The sequence below is a fragment of the Coregonus clupeaformis genome, chromosome 10 (genome assembly GCF_020615455.1).
Source record: "Coregonus clupeaformis isolate EN_2021a chromosome 10, ASM2061545v1, whole genome shotgun sequence".
In the NCBI taxonomy this organism is placed as follows: Eukaryota; Metazoa; Chordata; class Actinopteri; order Salmoniformes; family Salmonidae; genus Coregonus; species Coregonus clupeaformis.
Genome location: NC_059201.1, coordinates 24,419,562 through 24,437,726, shown reverse-complemented (window position 1 = coordinate 24,437,726; position 18,165 = coordinate 24,419,562). Strand labels below are relative to the sequence as shown.

Below are 18,165 nucleotides of genomic sequence, written 5' to 3'. Positions count from 1 at the left end.
CAATAACAGCATCAGACATTGGCTCCAGTGTGAGAATTGGAACATAGAGTGGAGTGGCCATGAATTATGAAACATATAATGCTTGAGTAGATAATCCACTGCATGTTAGCTTCATCGTGAGGATTGGGAGACGGGCCAAGTCGGCGTCAATGCCGTCTATTCTATTGGTCTAAAATGTTGTCCAAAATAATATGCATATCTGTAAGCTACTAGTGCAACATATCCTCAAGGCCTACACATTCTAGCTATGACTCTTTTGTGCTAATTCAAAAACACATTATTGCTGTAAAATAATCCAGACAAATGTATTTCTGCAAGTTTACTTTTTAATGTATAGCAACAGTACAAAGTGAATCATTTGCTTGCAAAATAGGAGTGTTTTGTATGTACAATATTTATACAATAATGTATAGTTTTAAAAAGGTTAAATGTTAAAATGTCTTACAGGTTATTGCACAACACATTTATAAATGTTCATCATCAAAACGTCACACATGAAACAGTGTAGCTATAATAGTGGGAGGGATTATTTGTAATAACAGGACTTTACAAGGTTTTTTCTTCTTTTCTTTAACCTCTTAGTTTTTTACTCTTTTACATGAAATGACCGAAGATTTATTTATGGAGTGCGCCAAAATTTATGTTGACCAAAATGACCAGGACAATTTACTGGTCAAAATGACTATAGAATAATGGAGAAATCATCAGGAGCGTAATGAATGTCTTCAATGCAGATAAAGATAACAAACACAAACCCTGGATTAAAGCAATCCTATGGAGAGCCCAGTTTTATAATGACCATCTTTAAGATGGCGCTCAATGAATGCAGCAGCAAAAATAATTTGTCATTTGAATATGTTAAAATCAAACCATTTAAAAGTCTGTCATTTTGATCTCATTCTGTAAAAACATTAATGAGACATATTTAAAAGAATGATACAGTCTACTTGATGCAACAGGAATCTTGAGTGTCCACCTTTAAAAGCATGCTACGTGGAAGCTTGAGGATTCTCTGAAAATATAACACACAACAAAGATCTACTGTAATTCAAGTATCATGTTCAGTGTAAACAATGACTGATGGCTGAGAGGTCTCATAAACCAGGACGAAAATGATCTGGCCCACAGGAAGTGGTTAGTTGTCATTAATCTTCCAGCTCTATGGAATGATTCCCAAAGCTCCATTTGGCTACTTTGGGTCACTGCTAATCTAGTTGGTTAAATTAGCAGTCTAGAAAGCCACTTCCCTCATGTCTGTCATTCCCAGAGTGCCTTAATAACTTAAGACCACCTTATTCAACAATTTTATATACAATGCCTACTTTGTCTACAGGGCATTTACAGTGAGGGAAAAAGGTATTTGATCCCCTGCTGATTTTGTACGTTTGCCCACTGACAAAGAAATAATCAGTCTATAATTTTAATGGTAGGTTTATTTGAACAGTGAGAGACAGAATAACAACAAAAAGATCCAGAAAAACGCATGTCAAAAATTTTATAAATTGATTTGCATTTTAATGAGGGAAATAAGTATTTGACCCCCTCTCAATCAGAAAGATTTCTGGCTCCCAGGTGTCTTTTATACAGGCAATGAGCTGAGATTAGGAGCACACTCTTAAAGGGAGTGCTCCTAATCTCAGTTTGTTACCTGTATAAAAGACAACTGTCCACAGAAGCAATCAATCAATCAGATTCCAAACTCTCCACTATGGCCAAGACCAAAGAGCTCTCCAAGGATGTCAGGGACAAGATTGTAGACCTACACAAGGCTGGAATGGGCTACAAGACCATCGCCAAGCAGCTTGGTGAGAAGGTGACAACAGTTGGTGCGATTATTCGCAAATGGAAGAAACACAAAAGCACTGTCAATCTCCCTCGGCCTGGGGCTCCATGCAAGGTTTCACCTCGTGGAGTTGCAATGATCATGAGAACGGTGAGGAATCATCCCAGAACTACACGGGAGGATCTTGTCAATGATCTCAAGGCAGCTGGGACCATAGTCACCAAGAAAACAATTGGTAACACACTACGCCGTGAAGGACTGAAATCCTGCAGCGCCCGCAAGGTCCCCCTGCTCAAGAAAGCACATATATAGGCCCGTCTGAAGTTTGCCGATGAACATCTGAATGATTCAGAGGAGAACTGGGTGAAAGTGTTGTGGTCAGATGAGACCAAAATGGAGCTCTTTGGCATCAACTCAACTCGCTGTGTTTGGAGGAGTAGGAATGCTGCCTATGACCCCAAGAACACCATCCCCACCGCCAAACATGGAGGTTTGGGGGGTGTTTTTCTGCTAAGGGGACAGGACAACTTCAACGCATCAAAGGGACGATGGACGGGGCCATGTACCGTCAAATCTTGGGTGAGAACCTCCTTCCCTCAGCCAGGGCATTGAAAATGGGTCGTGGATGGCAATTCCAGCATGACAATGACCCAAAACACACGGCCAAGGCAACAAAGGAGTGGCTCAAGAAGAGGCACATTAAGGTCCTGGAGTGGCCTAGCCAGTCTCCAGACCTTCATCCCATAGAAAATCTGTGGAGGGAGCTGAAGGTTTGAGTTGCCAAACGTCAGCCTTGAAACCTTAATGACTTGGAGAAGATCTGCAAAGAGGAGTGGGACAAAATCCCTCCTGAGATGTGTGCAAACCTGGTGGCCAACTACAAGAAACGTCTGACCTCTGTGATTGCCAACAAGGGTTTTGCCACCATGTACTAAGTCATGTTTTGCAGAGGGGTCAAATACTTATTTCCCTCATTAAAATGCAAATCAATTTATAACATTTTTGACATGCGTTTTTCTGGATTTTCTTGTTGTTATTCTGTTTCTCACTGTTCAAATAAACCTACCATTAAAATTATAGACTGATCATGTCTTTGTCAGTGGGCAAACGCACAAAATCAGAAGGATATCAAATACTTTTTTCCCTCACTGTAGGCCTAGTATTAAACATGATACACTTTTGGCACTAAGAGGTCAACAAACTGAAGTGATCATTTTAAATAATGTATATATTTGGAATGGCTTTCTATCTAGATGTGTTCTATTTATAATGTATGGAATTCTGATGGTTTAATTCAATCAAATATGCACTGCAGTATTTACACAATAGCATAAATAGATTCACAGAAAGATTTTGGGCACCACATTACCTCCCCTCACCATGCACCCAGTGTCCAGATTTAGGCACATGTTTACACAGGCAGTAGGCAGAGTAACTGTGTAACCATTGCTAAGGCAGATTTGATTGGATCCAGCCCAAAGTATGCAAAAATGGAATTGAACCCCCACCCTGTAATAAGAGCTTTGTGTGTCTGGAAAGCTGAATGTCGGGCAGAGCGATAGCCAAACAAAAATATTCTGCTACCTTGGATGACATGGAGATTCAGGATAACATTTTACTGTCACCCAATCTCAGAGTTAACTAACTCTAACTTTCATAGAGCCTTCATACGGTTTCATAAAGGCTTTATGACCAACATTAGACTTGTCCACTGAAGTGGAAATGCCAAGGCTATCATACAGTGGGGGAAAAAAGTATTTAGTCAGCCACCAATTGTGCAAGTTCTCCCACTTAAAAAGATGAGAGAGGCCTGTAATTTTCATCATAGGTACATATCAAATATGACAGACAAAATGAGAAAAAAAAATCCAGAAAATCACATTGTAGGATTTTTTATGAATTTATTTGCAAATTATGGTTGAAAATAAGTATTTGGTCAATAACAAAAGTTTCTCAATACTTTGTTATATACCCTTTGTTGGCAATGACACAGGTCAAACGTTTTCTGTAAGTCTTCACAAGGTTTTCACACACTGTTGCTGGTATTTTGGCCCATTCCTCCATGCAGATCTCCTCTAGAGCAGTGATGTTTTGGGTCTGTCGCTGGGCAACACGGACTTTCAACTCCCTCCAAAGATTTTCTATGGGGTTGAGATCTGGAGACTGGCTAGGCCACTCCAGGACCTTGAAATGCTTCTTACGAAGCCACTCCTTCGTTGCCCGGGTGGTGTGTTTGGGATCATTGTCATGCTGAAAGACCCAGCCACGTTTCATCTTCAATGCCCTTGCTGATGGAAGGAGGTTTTCACTCAAAATCTCACGATACATGGCCCCATTCATTCTTTCCTTTACACGGATCAGTCGTCCTGGTCCCTTTGCAGAAAAACAGCCCCAAAGCATGATGTTTCCACCCCCCATGCTTCACAGTAGGTATGGTGTTCTTTGGATGCAACTCAGCATTCTTTGTCCTCCAAACACGACGAGTTGAGTTTTTACCAAAAAGTTATATTTTGGTTTCATCTGACCATATGACATTCTCCCAATCCTCTTCTGGATCATCCAAATGCACTCTAGCAAACTTCAGACGGGCCTGGACATGTACTGGCTTAAGCAGGGGGACACATCTTGCACTGCAGGATTTGAGTCCCTGGCGGCGTAGTGTGTTACTGATGGTAGGCTTTGTTACTTTGGTCCCAGCTCTCTGCAGGTCATTCACTAGGTCCCCCCGTGTGGTTCTGGGATTTTTGCTCACCGTTCTTGTGATCATTTTGACCCCACGGGGTGAGATCTTGCGTGGAGCCCCAGATCGAGGGAGATTATCAGTGGTCTTGTATGTCTTCCATTTCCTAATAATTGCTCCCACAGTTGATTTCTTCAAACCAAGCTGCTTATCTATTGCAGATTCAGTCTTCCCAGCCTGGTGCAGGTCTACAATTTTGTTTCTGGTGTCCTTTGACAGCTCTTTGGTCTTGGCCATAGTGGAGTTTGGAGTGCGACTGTTTGAGGTTGTGGACAGGTGTCTTTTATACTGATAACAAGTTCAAACAGGTGCCATTAATACAGGTAACAAGTGGAGGACAGAGGAGCCTCTTAAAGAAGAAGTTACAGGTCTGTGAGAGCCAGAAATCTTGCTTGTTTGTAGGTGACCAAATACTTATTTTCCACCATAATTTGCAAATAAATTCATTAAAAATCCTACAATGTGTTTTTCTGGATTTTTTTCCCTCATTTTGTCTGTCATAGTTGACGTGTACCTATGATGAAAATTACAGGCCTCTCTCATCTTTTTAAGTGGGAGAACTTGCACAATTGGTGGCTGACTAAATACTTTTTTCCCCCACTGTATGTATGCCATTAGTTCATACTTAGATAAATGTATTTTGTTTTTGAGGTAAAAACAGAAAGTAATTTTTTCTTTGCCTCCACATGTGGCCACATTGCAGCCAACAGAAAGAGGACAGCTGTGCTTGGTGAATTTGCTTGTCTATCCGTGTGCTTCCCTTGTTGAGCACTCAGGCTGAATTATTCTGTAGTTCACTTCACTTTACCTGCTGCTTTTGGGAATGCTTGCACTGCTGACAGCTTGTGGCCTGTGTCCTGGGCCTTGTCATGTCAGTGTGTCTCTGAGTACACACGTCTGTCTGTCTCAGCTCTCCACAGACATGGCTGCGATGATCTGCTCCACCTTGTAGGCCAGCCGTTGCTTCTGGGCCTGCTCATCCTGCTCCAGGGCCTCAATGATCTGACACACACACATATACAAGACAGACATTAAATCATCAAAGCATGCAGGGAAACACAAGGTTACTGTACTTTATGCTGCACATTCCCTCCTGTTACTACACATAGACAGGCTAAGGGATACTTTAATAATAGTTTGAATCTAGATGCCTATGTTTTGGATGCCACCCTGGTCCCCTACTTTAATTTGTAAAGATATTGAGGTGTAGGGCCTCACCTCTTGGCTGTACTTGCTGACGTAGGCGTAGATCTCGTGGAGGGCACTCAGCACATTGAACTCATTGGAGTGAAGGCGGGCCTGCTCGGCCAGGTAGGCATTCATGTCCTGGTCGCTGATGGCAGGCAAGCGGTTTATGTCCGCGTAGTACCTAGAGGGAGACAAAGACACACACTGTACTGTCAGCAGCCATCAAGCCTGGGGGTTAGAGCTGTTCTGTCAGCCCACGTGTGACTGTAAGCTATAAAGGTAGTCTGACTAATAAAGTATGTCTTCCTCAGTCATTTCAGTGGAAAATAATAACTAATCATCCATTAATAATATCGCAGTGATGTAACTAACACACACATCTCACCTCTCCACCCAGCTCTTGTAGTGGGGGATGTCCTTGGCGTAGAGTAGCTTGGTGGAGGGTGAGTCCTTGCCCAGGCGATGCTCTGAGGTAGAGCAGGAGTCCATGAAGGTCTGTGCCACCACAGACAGACAGGCATCTGTGATGCTGCTCTTATGGATGTCAAACACAAACTGGGGGTTCTTGATCACATTCACCCAGAAGCGCAGAGGCAGGCTGGGGCAGAGAGGACAATAAATAACCGTTTCTAGACAATCTATACATTAAGACAATCAGTATAAATTCATTATTTTGTGCTATTGCTTTCAAGTAGCACATTAAATCTGCACTCCCTCACCAATTGCTTTTCCATGTGTGGCGAACGTCCATGTCATGGATGCCATGCTTGTCAGCCTGCTCGTCCAGGAAGTCAAACATGTACTTGATGGCGAGTGGCAGAGCACTGCCCCAGCACACAGTGCTGAACAAAGTCTCAAACAGGTCATCCACAAACTTCTGCAGCGTACCCTGACAAAAACACCACAGCAATGTTAAAAGCACACCATAGCATTGGAACATACTTACTGAATCTGTAATTGCTAAGATGCTCTGGGGGAGGGTGAGGTAATACCTTAGTAGCCAGTAGCCTGGTCAGGTAGATCTCTGACACCATCTTGGAGCCGCGCTCGCCCTCCTTCTGGTCCCCGTGGTCGTGGTTCTTGACCAGGTGCCACACCTTCATCCCGCTCTCCATGTCCGGGGTGAGCATTGGCACACGGGAGTGAGGGCTGTCAGGGCTGGTGGGGGTGGAGCGGAACGGTACATCTGCAGAGACAGAGAGAGGGTCACAGGCGGATGGTCACAAAACATGAGCAGGAACATCAGTAGATTAGGTAGAATAATGAATAGGTAATTGAGTGGTTTGGTGGTGATAGTGGCTCCAGGGCAGGCCTGACTGACTGACTGACCGTATCGGCTAATGCTGCGTGGGAAGCTGGCTGAGGAGGGCAGGTTGTAAGAGGACATCTGCTTGGGCACCAGGGCCACCACACAGCGGTCTGACACCTGCAGGATTCATAGGAGAAACACAAGGGTTCATGTCAGTTTGACCCACTCCCAAATCAACATTATTGGGTCAGAATGATTTCCACAGAAACATGACATTGATGTGATGAATCCAGCCCGATGAGACCTATAGGAGTTATTAAATGTACAATTTGAGATATATAAGGAACTTGATAATACAGTTTGTGAAATAAAACATGCATTTGCAGTGATGCTTGAACGTTAGACACAATCTAGCAACGACTATTTTTTAGATATCGGTTGCTATGCTATAAATGTCATGGATGTTCCTTTGTGTGATATCCATTACATGCTGAGAAATGTCCTATAGAGTCTGCTCACTTATGCTATGTGCATGCCTTTTGCAGTAAAGCAGGCTTCCAACATGAGCAGAATTCACTGCTGCTGCTGCTTTGCAGTCTCAGCTGTCACACAGAACCAGGTACGCACCAGAGAGACTAAAAGTAATTGAGGAAAATTGTTCATTTCCTTGATAGATTTTATCAACACATTATGCCTCTTTCAAACCTTCCTCCTGGTGTGGCAGCCAAGGCTGAATGTATTTGTCTCTTGGCTTCATGCAAACATGTTTTACACCCCAGCTGGAGAGTCAGAGCATTTGTGAGTGCAGAGTGAGATTGACTGTAATGTATTTACACTAGTGCTCTATTTGGAGCTGCTATGAACACCCCCCATGATTTACCTGTAGGAGGAAGCAGGTGACTCATACAGGAGATGAAAGAGGTGGATCAGTTTGGTTTACTTGGCCAGAGGCAGCAGTGAGTACAACATACTGTACATTCATGTTAGTGAACTGTGTGATGGGGATTGGGGAGTGAGTGGGTTGACCTGGTAGTGCATGAGGGTGTTGAGTCTCTTCCAGTCGCCTTCAATCTTAGTGGTGATGTCTTCATCCTGCAGGACCACACGTGCCGTCCTCCCCTGGCGCCATTCTGTTGGGGATATAAACACAGGGGTGCATCTATGAGTCCCTCAATAAGTCAAACAAGCAGACAGTGTATAATCACTTGTTTATCTCAATATCAGTTATTGTAAGTCATCCATTAATTCCGACTGGAGCCAGTCTGTCTCACCTAGGTCCATGTCTGCAGCGCGGGGCCTCTGGGAGAAGTGCATGTTCCTACAGACAGCATCCAGGATCTTCTCCTTCACCTGGGTGATGGTGTCACAGTTGAGCGCCTTGACAGGGATCTCAGGGCTGTTCTCGTTGTCTGGGTTCACACAGCTCAGAGTCTTAGGAGGGACCAGAGAGAGAGAGAGAGAGCTGTCATCACTACCCACTGTCCCTTTCTCTACACTGGTCTAATGGCTGCATGGAGGAGGCTCTCCTCTCCTTGTGTGCCATCTCTCTCACAGCTTTGGCCAGAAATGTAATTTCACACTTTCAGCTGGATGCCGGGTTGCCAGCTCCAGCAGGGCACTAAATGGGTAATGAAACACAACCTCTCCGACAGGGCGATCAGAGAGGTGTCATCTTGTCACTGGGCTGCTCTCAGGCTAAGGCCTGGGGGATGAGGCACACTGCTGCTGCTGCTGCATTCAACTTCTGCTTTAGCTACAGACAATTTTCCCCAGTAGCCAAGCAAAAACTGGGACTGTGTGGTCTTGGTTAGATAATCTTGTTTAATTCTTAGCTAATTGTGTCACTGAAAAGCATGTAAAATATTATTTGGCTCTTTTGGTTCTTTACCGTTTTATTATCAAGCAAATTAATTATCTCTTATTCAGCAGTTTGACATAAGGGCACCATGAGTTCATATTTACAGAGCACAGCATGTTGCCTACCAACTGTGGTGTAGGCAAGCCTTCCACCATCATGGTGGTAACTAAGAAATGTTGACTCACCAGTGTCTTGTATTCAATCTGCTGGCGGATGAGTTTGTCTTCACTGAGGGAGTAGCGAGCCTCCCCGGTGATGCAGTCTATAGGCCCCTTCTCCATTTGCTGCTTTATGGCACAGTAGAGCATGAAGAGAGGCTCACCTGCACACTCCTTTGTCCAGGGAGGAAAGGAGGATGAGAGAGGAGAGGATTGAGAGAGGAAGGAGAGGGGACACATGCCTATGAGCTATTCACCCCCATATGACTGGGATTCAGAGAACAGAGCATGAGTCATCAACTCTAATAAACTCCAGGTTGCTTAGCGTTGATTTGTAGAGACCAATAAGACATGCTTGACCTCTGAGGTGAACATTATCACTCTACATTGTTCATAAAACATATTCATATCACACACCATGGGACACAAGTGTAATCCCAACGCACATAGAAATCCATCTGGTGTATAATCAATAACAATCATTAGAGGATTGCAGTAATACATCAAGCTGACATCTGCAGTGATGAGGTTCCAAGTCATTGATATTACCTTAAGGAATTTGTGAAGTAGGAAGGCAAACCAATTTGTCAGCATCTTCTCTGCAACTGACTCAGTTCTGCAAGAAAGGAACAGATGGATACATTTTACCAGGTAGATGTGTAAAGGTAGATTGGTCTGACCATATACATGTAGGTAGAGAAAATGCTTAAGAGGTAGAAAACCCAATGTTTATGTAAAAGTAACATGCTGCTCTGCATGGTCTCAGAGGAATAACACACCAGAACCTGAGTGCTGCTGCTATAGAACATAACCTATTTGGGTCATGACATAATTGTGCAAAAGCTACTTTGTGTCCTTTCACTGTGTCAGCAGCACTCATCCCATCATCAAACACTGTGTGGGCAAGATGAAGTGATTTATTATATATCAATAGACAAATAACACACTAAAAACATACTTGTATGTTCTATCTGATAAAACAATCCAACTTCAAAGATAACTGTTAAATATTAGCCCTTTGCCTCCCTTTAGAGTTAACCCTACATCTGCATTGCAGCCTCCTAACTTGCTCATCTCTTTCTCCTGCTCATGCTGTCTCCATCATACTTACAGTGCTATGAAAAAGTATTTGCCCCCTTTCTAATTTTCTCAACTTTTGCATATTTGTGATACTGAATGTTATCAGATCTTCAACCAAAACCTAATATTAGATAAAGGGAACATAAGTGAACAAATAACACAACAATTACATATTTATTTCATAATCAAAGTTACGCAACACCCAATTCCCCTGTGTGAAAAAGTAATTGCCCCCTTACACTCAATAACTGGTTGTGCCACCTTTAGCTGCAATGACTCCAACCAAATGCTTCCTGTAGTTGTTGCTCAGTCTCTCACGTCGCTGTGGAGGAATTTTGGCCCACTCTTCCATGCAGAACTGCTTTAACTCAGTGACGTGTGGGTTTTCAAGCATGAACTGCTCGTTTCAAGTCCTGCCACAACATTTCAATTGGGATTAGGTCTGGACTTTGACTAGGCCATTCCAAAACTTCCAATTTGTTGCTTTTTAGCAATTTTCATGTAGACTTGATTGTGTGTTTTGGATCATTGTCCTGCTGCATGACCCAGCTGCGCTTCAGCTTCAGCTCACAGACGGATGGTCTGACATTCTCCTGTAGAATTCTCTGATACAGAGCAGAATTCATTGCTCCTTCTATTAAGGCAAGTCGTCCAGGTCCTGAGGCAGCAAAGCATCCCCAAACCATCACACCACCACCACCATGCTTGACCTTTGGTATGATGTTCTTACTGTGGAATGTAGTGTTTGGTTTTCGCCAGGCATAATGGGATCCATCTCATCCAAAAAGTTGACTCAAGTTTGCCAAAAAGCTCCTGGATGATCATCAAGACTCTTGGAAGAATGTTCTATGGACAGATGATTCAAAAGTATAACTTTTTGGACGACATGGTTCCAGTAATGCCTGGCGAAAACCAAACACTGCATTCCACAGTAAGAACATCATACCAAAGGTCAAGCATGGTGGTGGTGGTGTGATGGTTTGGGGATGTTTTGCTGCCTCAGGACCTGTGCGACTTGCCTTAATAGAAGGAACCATGAATTCTGCTCTGTATCAGAGAATTCTACAGGAGAATGTCAGACCATCCGTCTGTGAGCTGAAGCTGAAGCGCAGCTGGGTCATGCAGCAAGACAATGATCCAAAACACACAATCAAGTCTACATGAAAATTGCTAAAAAGCAACAAATTGGAAGTTTTGGAATGGCCTAGTCAAAGTCCAGACCTAATCCCAATTGAGATGTTGTGGCAGGACTTGAAACGAGCAGTTCATGCTTGAAAACCCACACGTCACTGAGTTAAAGCAGATCTGCATGGAAGAGTGGGCCAAAATTCCTCCACAGCGACGTGAGAGACTGAACAACAACTACAGGAAGCATTTGGTTGGAGTCATTGCAGCTAAAGGTGGCACAACCAGTTATTGAGTGTAAGGGGGCAATTACTTTTTCACACAGGGGAATTGGGTGTTGCGTAACTTTGTTTATGAAATAAATATGTAATTGTTGTGTTATTTGTTCACTTATGGTCCCTTTATCTAATATTAGGTTTTGGTTGAAGATCTGATAACATTCAGTATCACAAATATGCAAAAGTAGAGAAAATTAGAAAGGGGGCAAATACTTTTTCATTGCACTGTATATACATTTACATTTACATTTTTTTAAATTTTAGTCATTTAGCAGACGCTCTTATCCAGAGCGACTTACAGTTAGTGAATACATATCTTTTTTATTTTTTTATTTTTTTTATACTGGCCCCCCGTGGGAATCGAACCCACAACCCTGGCGTTGCAAACGCCATGCTCTATTAACTGAGCTACATCCCTGCCGGCCATTCCCTCCCCTACCCTGGACCAATTGTGCGCCGCCCATGAGTCTCCCGGTCGCGGCCGGCTGCGACAGAGCCTGGATTCGAACCAGGATCTCTAGTGGCACAGTTAGCACTGCGATGCAGTGCCTTAGACCACTGCGCCACTCAACCTGGCTGTCACTTCTTTCTCATTGCCTGCATTTCATTGTCTTTTCATGAGTGCAGAATGTTTGGGCTAACAAGGTCAGCCTTGCTGCCTCCCATGTTAACTCATCCCTATATTTAATGAGTGTGTCTCAGACTTAGTGCTCCCCAAAAAATCCTATGAAAAATTTAGCAGGCTTCTCCCAGTCCTGGGATGACAATGTGCAGAAGAAAGCAAGGTGGAGGGGAGGAAACGTGAGCTACAGCTGAATGTTTCATGAGTGGCACACAGAGGATAAGTCAGACTGACAATGGCTGTCTACACTCCTCTCTCTCTCGCTCTCTCTCTCTCTCTCTCTCTCTCTCTCTCTCTCTCTCTCTCTCTCTCTCTCTCTCTCTCTCTCTCTCTCTCTCTCTCTCTCTCTCTCTCTCTCTCTCTCTCTCTCTCTCTCTCTCTCTCTCTCTCTGCTGTCACTGCTCCTGTCTTTCACCTGTCTGCTCTAGCGTTATCTATCTGTACCTGCGCAGCAGTAGTTTGGGGTGGTTCTTGCTCTCCAGGTTGCGCTCGATGAGGTCAGAGAGGAGGTGTTTGAGCACGTCGGTGGCGTACTCCAGACGGCCCTGCAGCGCAGTCATGATGAGCGAGGCCACGTAGCCGCGGTCACGCATGGAGAAGGAGCGCTGGAGCTCCAAAGTACGGATAAAGGTCAGCAGGAACACCTTGTTATTCACCAGCTGGGCAAACTGCTTCAGGGCCTTCTCCATACCATGCTGCCCACTTCCAGACACCTACACACACAGAGACACACACAGAACCCTCAGTTAGAGAGTAGAGGGATCTTGCGTCGGGCTTTTAATCCGTTTTGTCTCACAATTGTAAAATGGTTTGTCTATGTATGGAAAATTGGTTGTGTTGGTTAGAAATTCTGATTCTACAAATCATTTACAGTTACAGTAGATGACAAGGGGACAGGTGTGGCCAGGTTTGTCATGGTGGTAATGGTTGGTTACCTCCAGCTCCCTGAGTACAGGATGGTCATCGATGCCAGGGAAGAGGACCCTCATGGTATAGGTACGGTAGTCCAGGTGGGGGATCCCAGCCCTGTCCAGGTCACTGGTCAGCTCATTGATGTCAGTCTGCAGCTCAGCGAACGCTGGGTACAATTACAGAGAAAGAGAATGATTGGAGGAATTTAGTCCATATTCAAGAGTTTTGTGAGTTATCAGCATTATATTTCTCTCAGTTAAGATTGTCTGATAATGTGCTGGTCAGTCTCACCTTCCTTGCACTCCAGAGCCACCCGGGACTCCAGGTTGTCCATCTGCATCTGCAGGCGTTTGAGAGTGAGGTCATTCTCTTGTGACTTGCGTCTGTAGGCCAATAGGACGATGAAGACGATGATGAGCAGCAGGCCACCTCCAGCCGTGATGCTGAATACGGCAGGCAGGGTGAGCAGGCTGTCTGAGCGGATGTGGACTGCACCAGGAGAGATGTGGAGACCACCCACCTGGACCTATACATAGGCAATAAACCATAAACACACGTGTACAAAGGCCATAAATCAAATAGACTGTAACAGATAGGGGAACCATACTGAACAATAGTTTCCTTTTATACATTGTTTGACCTTGGCCAAACTGCATTTGACTTAATAGTTTATCTAGACCTGGACTTAGACAGACAGACAGAATGACAGACTGACCAGGACTTTGTGCTGGCCTGTGAGGTTTGGCGGCTCACAGAGGAGCTGTGTGTCAGAGACGGTGAGGGAGCAGGGTGTGTCCCCGATCAGCACGGTGTAGTTCAGCCTGGCCCCTCCAGATGCCGAGGGCACCAGGTTACGCCCCTGCAACACAGAGAGGGAAACCCCACATCCGTCAGGTCAGTAGATAGAACTCATCATCTAATGACAATAGTGCTACGGTTATGGGCTGCCATAGGCTTGGCTGGGCTGTCCCACCTTGAGTATGATGGGGGAGCCAGGTTTCTGCTCCAGCACCCCAGACAAGCTGAGGGGCTCCAGGTAAGGGTTGGGGTAGTAGATGAAGCTTGTGCTGTTGTAGGTGAGCAGGGCTTGCACGTTGTTGAAGACAAAACCAAACTCCTCCACGTGTTTCACTGACTCCTGCTCCAGTGTGTCCTCTGCCTTCAGGGACGGAGCGAAGCAGATTATTGTGGTGGTGTTAAGCACCTTACACACCTGGGAAGAGATCCAGGGACAGACAAGCAAAGAGAAATACTTGTCAAGAATTTTGAAATTACAATTATATAAAATGGCCACCATTTCTCAGTACTATACAAGATACTGGACAGGGGACAGAGATATCCTACTATGTTATCAGTGGACAGACTCACGTTGACAGACTCGTGGCCGGCGTACTTCACCCTGACCCTCGGCTCCTGCACCACATCCAGGTTGGTCCCGGTCACCATCAGGGTAGTGTGTCCACTATGAAACACAACACATACACCAATATACACATCCATATCGGCCTCTGAATAGGTGAGCCAAGATAAACTCTACTTCCTGTCGTTATTACAGTTTTTCTCGATTGCTAAGACACATTTCTTGAAAGCTGCTCTCCTTTTCTCTTAACTGTGAACACAAAACCCAATTTTCAAGCTACATTCACAAAACCTCAGACTCTTCTTGCAAAACCAAACTTTCACCTCAAAACAGTTCAATCTGTGCTCAAAACTGAACTATGTTGTCAAATCGTGCCCCGAGTCAATCAAAATAAAAAAACACTACTGAACAGTCACTAAACACTACGTAGAAAAATAGAAAACACAATGCTCAGGACATGAAGCTGGAGAAATAAATGTTTATTGTTCACTGTAGGCTAAATGCATGTTGCAAAAAAAACCTGTGCATTTAGCACTTGTACAAAAAGACAAAACAGAAATCTTGTGCATTTACATGTAGCACTTGTAAAAACAAACAGAAATCTTATGCGTTTGCCACTTGTGTCCAGTAAGCCCATGTAAGCCCAGGAACACCAACAATGGCCCGATGGTCAATCACATTATGGCCTCTCCTTCTCCTTTTGGTGAGATTAAACCCAGCTTCATCCATGTAGATGTATTGATGGGGTCTTTCCATTGCATCCAGTTGAAAAACCCTCTGTAGAAATAGATATAGTTTTGTAAGTGATACGGAAAAAGTGATTTAGGCCACTACAGTAAATCACTATTTAGAGTAATCAACATTGAATGTGTCTGGATATATGCCAACCTGTACATACTGGAATCTTTGCTCTTTGACTCTGTCTGAGTTGCGATCAAAGGGCACTCTGTATAGCTGTTTCATGCGCAGTCTGTTGCGCTTGAGGACACGATCAACAGTAGAGAGGCTGACACTGTTGATACCCTCAAAATTTAAATGGTCCTCAATGATCTTCTGCTGAATTTCGCTCAGTTTAATGGCATTGTTCTCACGGACCATATCAACAATTAGGGTCTCTTGGTGTGGGGAGAACATACCTGTCCTCCCACCCCCATGTGGCAGTCTTTCAATTCTACAAAAAGAGAACATGGAGTTACAAAAATATACATGGAATACTAGGCCTACAAACAGTTAGACCAACCCTCCATTACAATACTACAGTACATTGGTACAGTGATGTACTGAAACATATATTTACTTACAGTATACTTTGGTACAGTATATAGTATGTCATACAGTAATTGCTGTCAACATTTACATACTGTACTATAATGTCAAAAAAGGTAATTACCTGTTCTCTTCTCTAAATCTTCGGATTATGGTGGACACAGTGAATCTACTGATGTTTGGTTGTGCCCTTTGTCCAGCCTCCCTCATGCTCATACCATGGACAAGAACATGGTCAATCACAGTAGCTCTGATTTCATCAGATATTACTGTTCTTTGTCTTCGCTGACCACCTCGACCACCTCGACCTCCTCTCACACGAACTCTTCCTCTCAGATTTCTATCCATTGTAGGGCCTCACAAACCAGTGCTCTCTGAACTGGCTTACTGTATATGTTCCTTCACATCATTAGCCACAAGTGTGATCAATTTTGAGTTGTTGTGTTCAAGCGGTGACACCTGTGCTCTAATTGTGTTTGACTTTTGTCACCTGTGCTCACCATTATGCAGCACGGGTGCATCACAATGAAAATGTGTTGGCAAGTTATGTCTAAACAGGTGAAAAGTGCTTATGGTTTTGCCAAAAGAGTGATTGATTCAATGAGTGGGTTCAGGCAACTGAGCATTTGGTTCAGACAATAGGGTTTAGTGTTTTAGCAATTGAGAAAAACTGTAACAGCACCTGATTTGCATTGAATTGTGCTTTTCAGCATAAATGCATCTTTGGTACCAGGAAAACATCTAATTGTTCTGGCCAGATAGAGCCAGATGGAACGGTTCTGCCAGCTGGCTTCCTATTTATTAATCTATCAGGTATCCAAGGCTAGCATTTCATGAATGCTACATGATTGTGCCACATGTACGTAGATGTCATTAACATAAACAAACTAGCCGCGATATCATGCATCATGTAGAGCTCCGAAATTGTTTGAGAGTGTGGGAATAGAGACCCACCTGAAGAGAAGAGAGAAACTAAATCCAATCATTCCCACACTTCAAAGGATACCTAAGCCTAGGTGGGCACATGGTGTGACTGCACACAGATGATGAGACGATGGTACTTTGATTATAAGTCTGTGAAATCCCCTGTCAGTTGACAGAGTAGAAAGCCAGTAGCCACGACACTGCACCACTTCTCCCTGGCTGGCTGTCTCTGTGTCCTCAAGCCACATACAGCCCTGCACCAACCATCATGCATAATATGTGACTGGAAGGTCACCTTATCCCTCAGTAATATACAGCTGAACCAAATGGGGGGGAGGAACATAAATAGGAAGCCATGCTATAAAATATCAGATTGCACACACAATGTCTTAGCTGGGAGGTTTGTTGTACCTAGTGATGCTCCACTCTGGCTCGATGCGCTGGACTGTGGGATCCTCGATGTACTCAAAGCCCAGGGTTCCTGGCACCTTGGCCAGATCCACACTGAGGCTGACCTGCACAAGGGCGGCGCCCGTCACAGAGGGTGCCGAGAAACACACGATCTCCGACATGCTCCGCCTGGGAAAACCAACAAGGAATACCAACAGGGTTCAATTCTGTCTGTAACTGCTCTTTACCGTGGTGAGAATCTTAACTCTACTACAGTGAGTTATGCACATTACCATGCAGGGCAGGTGAGCATTCGTTAGAGACACGTTAGAGATTAAACGTGGTAATTAGAGGATTTCTAATGGTGCCTTTTCTTCACCCTCCTGAGTCTCACAATGAGGGCCTTTTTGATCTTTAAATAGATCTCTAAAAATAAGAGTAGAAAACAATGCACTGTCCTGGCTCTCAGCCTTTCCACAGGCACATTAATCAAGTCCCCACTTTTATATACGGGTTCTCTGTTGGTCTGTTCCTGTTAACTCACCTGTACAGCTCACAAGTCTGGTTTCCAAAGGTAACGTTCACACTGCTCCCAGCACCCAGGTTCTCCCCCACGATGGTGACTTTAGTGCCCCCGGACTCAGGCCCTCGGCCAGGGGTAAGTCCCACCATGGTAGGGGTCTGTGAAAAGAGCATTTTCTCAATACTCCACATGGCTGGCTACTTTGTGGACTTTTTGTTGATGACTCATAAATTATGATAGTGTGTGAGAACAAACTGTTCCAGAGCAATAATACTGTAGTAGAGAGATGTGTTCTATGTATGGTTCAAGATGCAGATCAAACCTCAAAGGAGTAGAGCTGGGAGGACTGAGTTTTTAGTTCTGGTCTACATTCACCAACACACAGATGGACTGGACCAGGTGCACTTCCCTGAGGCGTAGAGGCCATTTTACACACAATCCTGTCAGGACACACACACACACAGAGAGAGAGAGAGAGAGAGAGAGAGAGAGAGAGAGAGAGAGAGAGAGAGAGAGAGAGAGAGAGAGAGAGAGAGAGAGAGAGAGAGAGAGAGAGAGAGAGAGAGAGAGAGAGAGAGAGAGAGAGAGAGAGAGAGAGAGAGAGAGAGGTGGTTACTGTGCTGTACACGGTTTTCAATTGAAGAAAAAATTGCTGTTTTCTGTTGGTCTCCATACAATGTGATTGAAGCAGACTTTCATAGTAGTGGTA

The 18,165-nt window shown here is 44.2% G+C and overlaps 1 protein-coding gene across 1 annotated transcript in view; it reads right to left on the bottom strand.

Moving 5' to 3' along the window:
- Positions 1–306: 306 nt before the first annotated feature.
- Positions 307–18,165, bottom strand: part of LOC121575791 (plexin-A2-like) — a 105,163-nt gene continuing 87,304 nt past the window's right edge. The window contains exons 14-33 of the mRNA XM_045222901.1: positions 17,779–17,896; positions 17,478–17,614; positions 16,955–17,122; positions 14,362–14,455; positions 13,967–14,206; positions 13,709–13,852; positions 13,285–13,519; positions 13,017–13,159; positions 12,526–12,794; positions 9,526–9,592; positions 9,004–9,150; positions 8,232–8,391; positions 7,987–8,090; positions 7,041–7,137; positions 6,704–6,897; positions 6,431–6,600; positions 6,097–6,309; positions 5,742–5,892; positions 5,332–5,525; positions 307–1,012 (exon numbers count right to left, since the gene is read on the bottom strand). Coding sequence (XP_045078836.1) covers positions 5,430–5,525; positions 5,742–5,892; positions 6,097–6,309; positions 6,431–6,600; positions 6,704–6,897; positions 7,041–7,137; positions 7,987–8,090; positions 8,232–8,391; positions 9,004–9,150; positions 9,526–9,592; positions 12,526–12,794; positions 13,017–13,159; positions 13,285–13,519; positions 13,709–13,852; positions 13,967–14,206; positions 14,362–14,455; positions 16,955–17,122; positions 17,478–17,614; positions 17,779–17,896 — 2,947 coding nt within the window. The 3' untranslated portion in view covers positions 307–1,012; positions 5,332–5,429. The remainder of the gene's footprint in view (positions 1,013–5,331; positions 5,526–5,741; positions 5,893–6,096; positions 6,310–6,430; positions 6,601–6,703; positions 6,898–7,040; positions 7,138–7,986; positions 8,091–8,231; positions 8,392–9,003; positions 9,151–9,525; positions 9,593–12,525; positions 12,795–13,016; positions 13,160–13,284; positions 13,520–13,708; positions 13,853–13,966; positions 14,207–14,361; positions 14,456–16,954; positions 17,123–17,477; positions 17,615–17,778; positions 17,897–18,165) is intronic.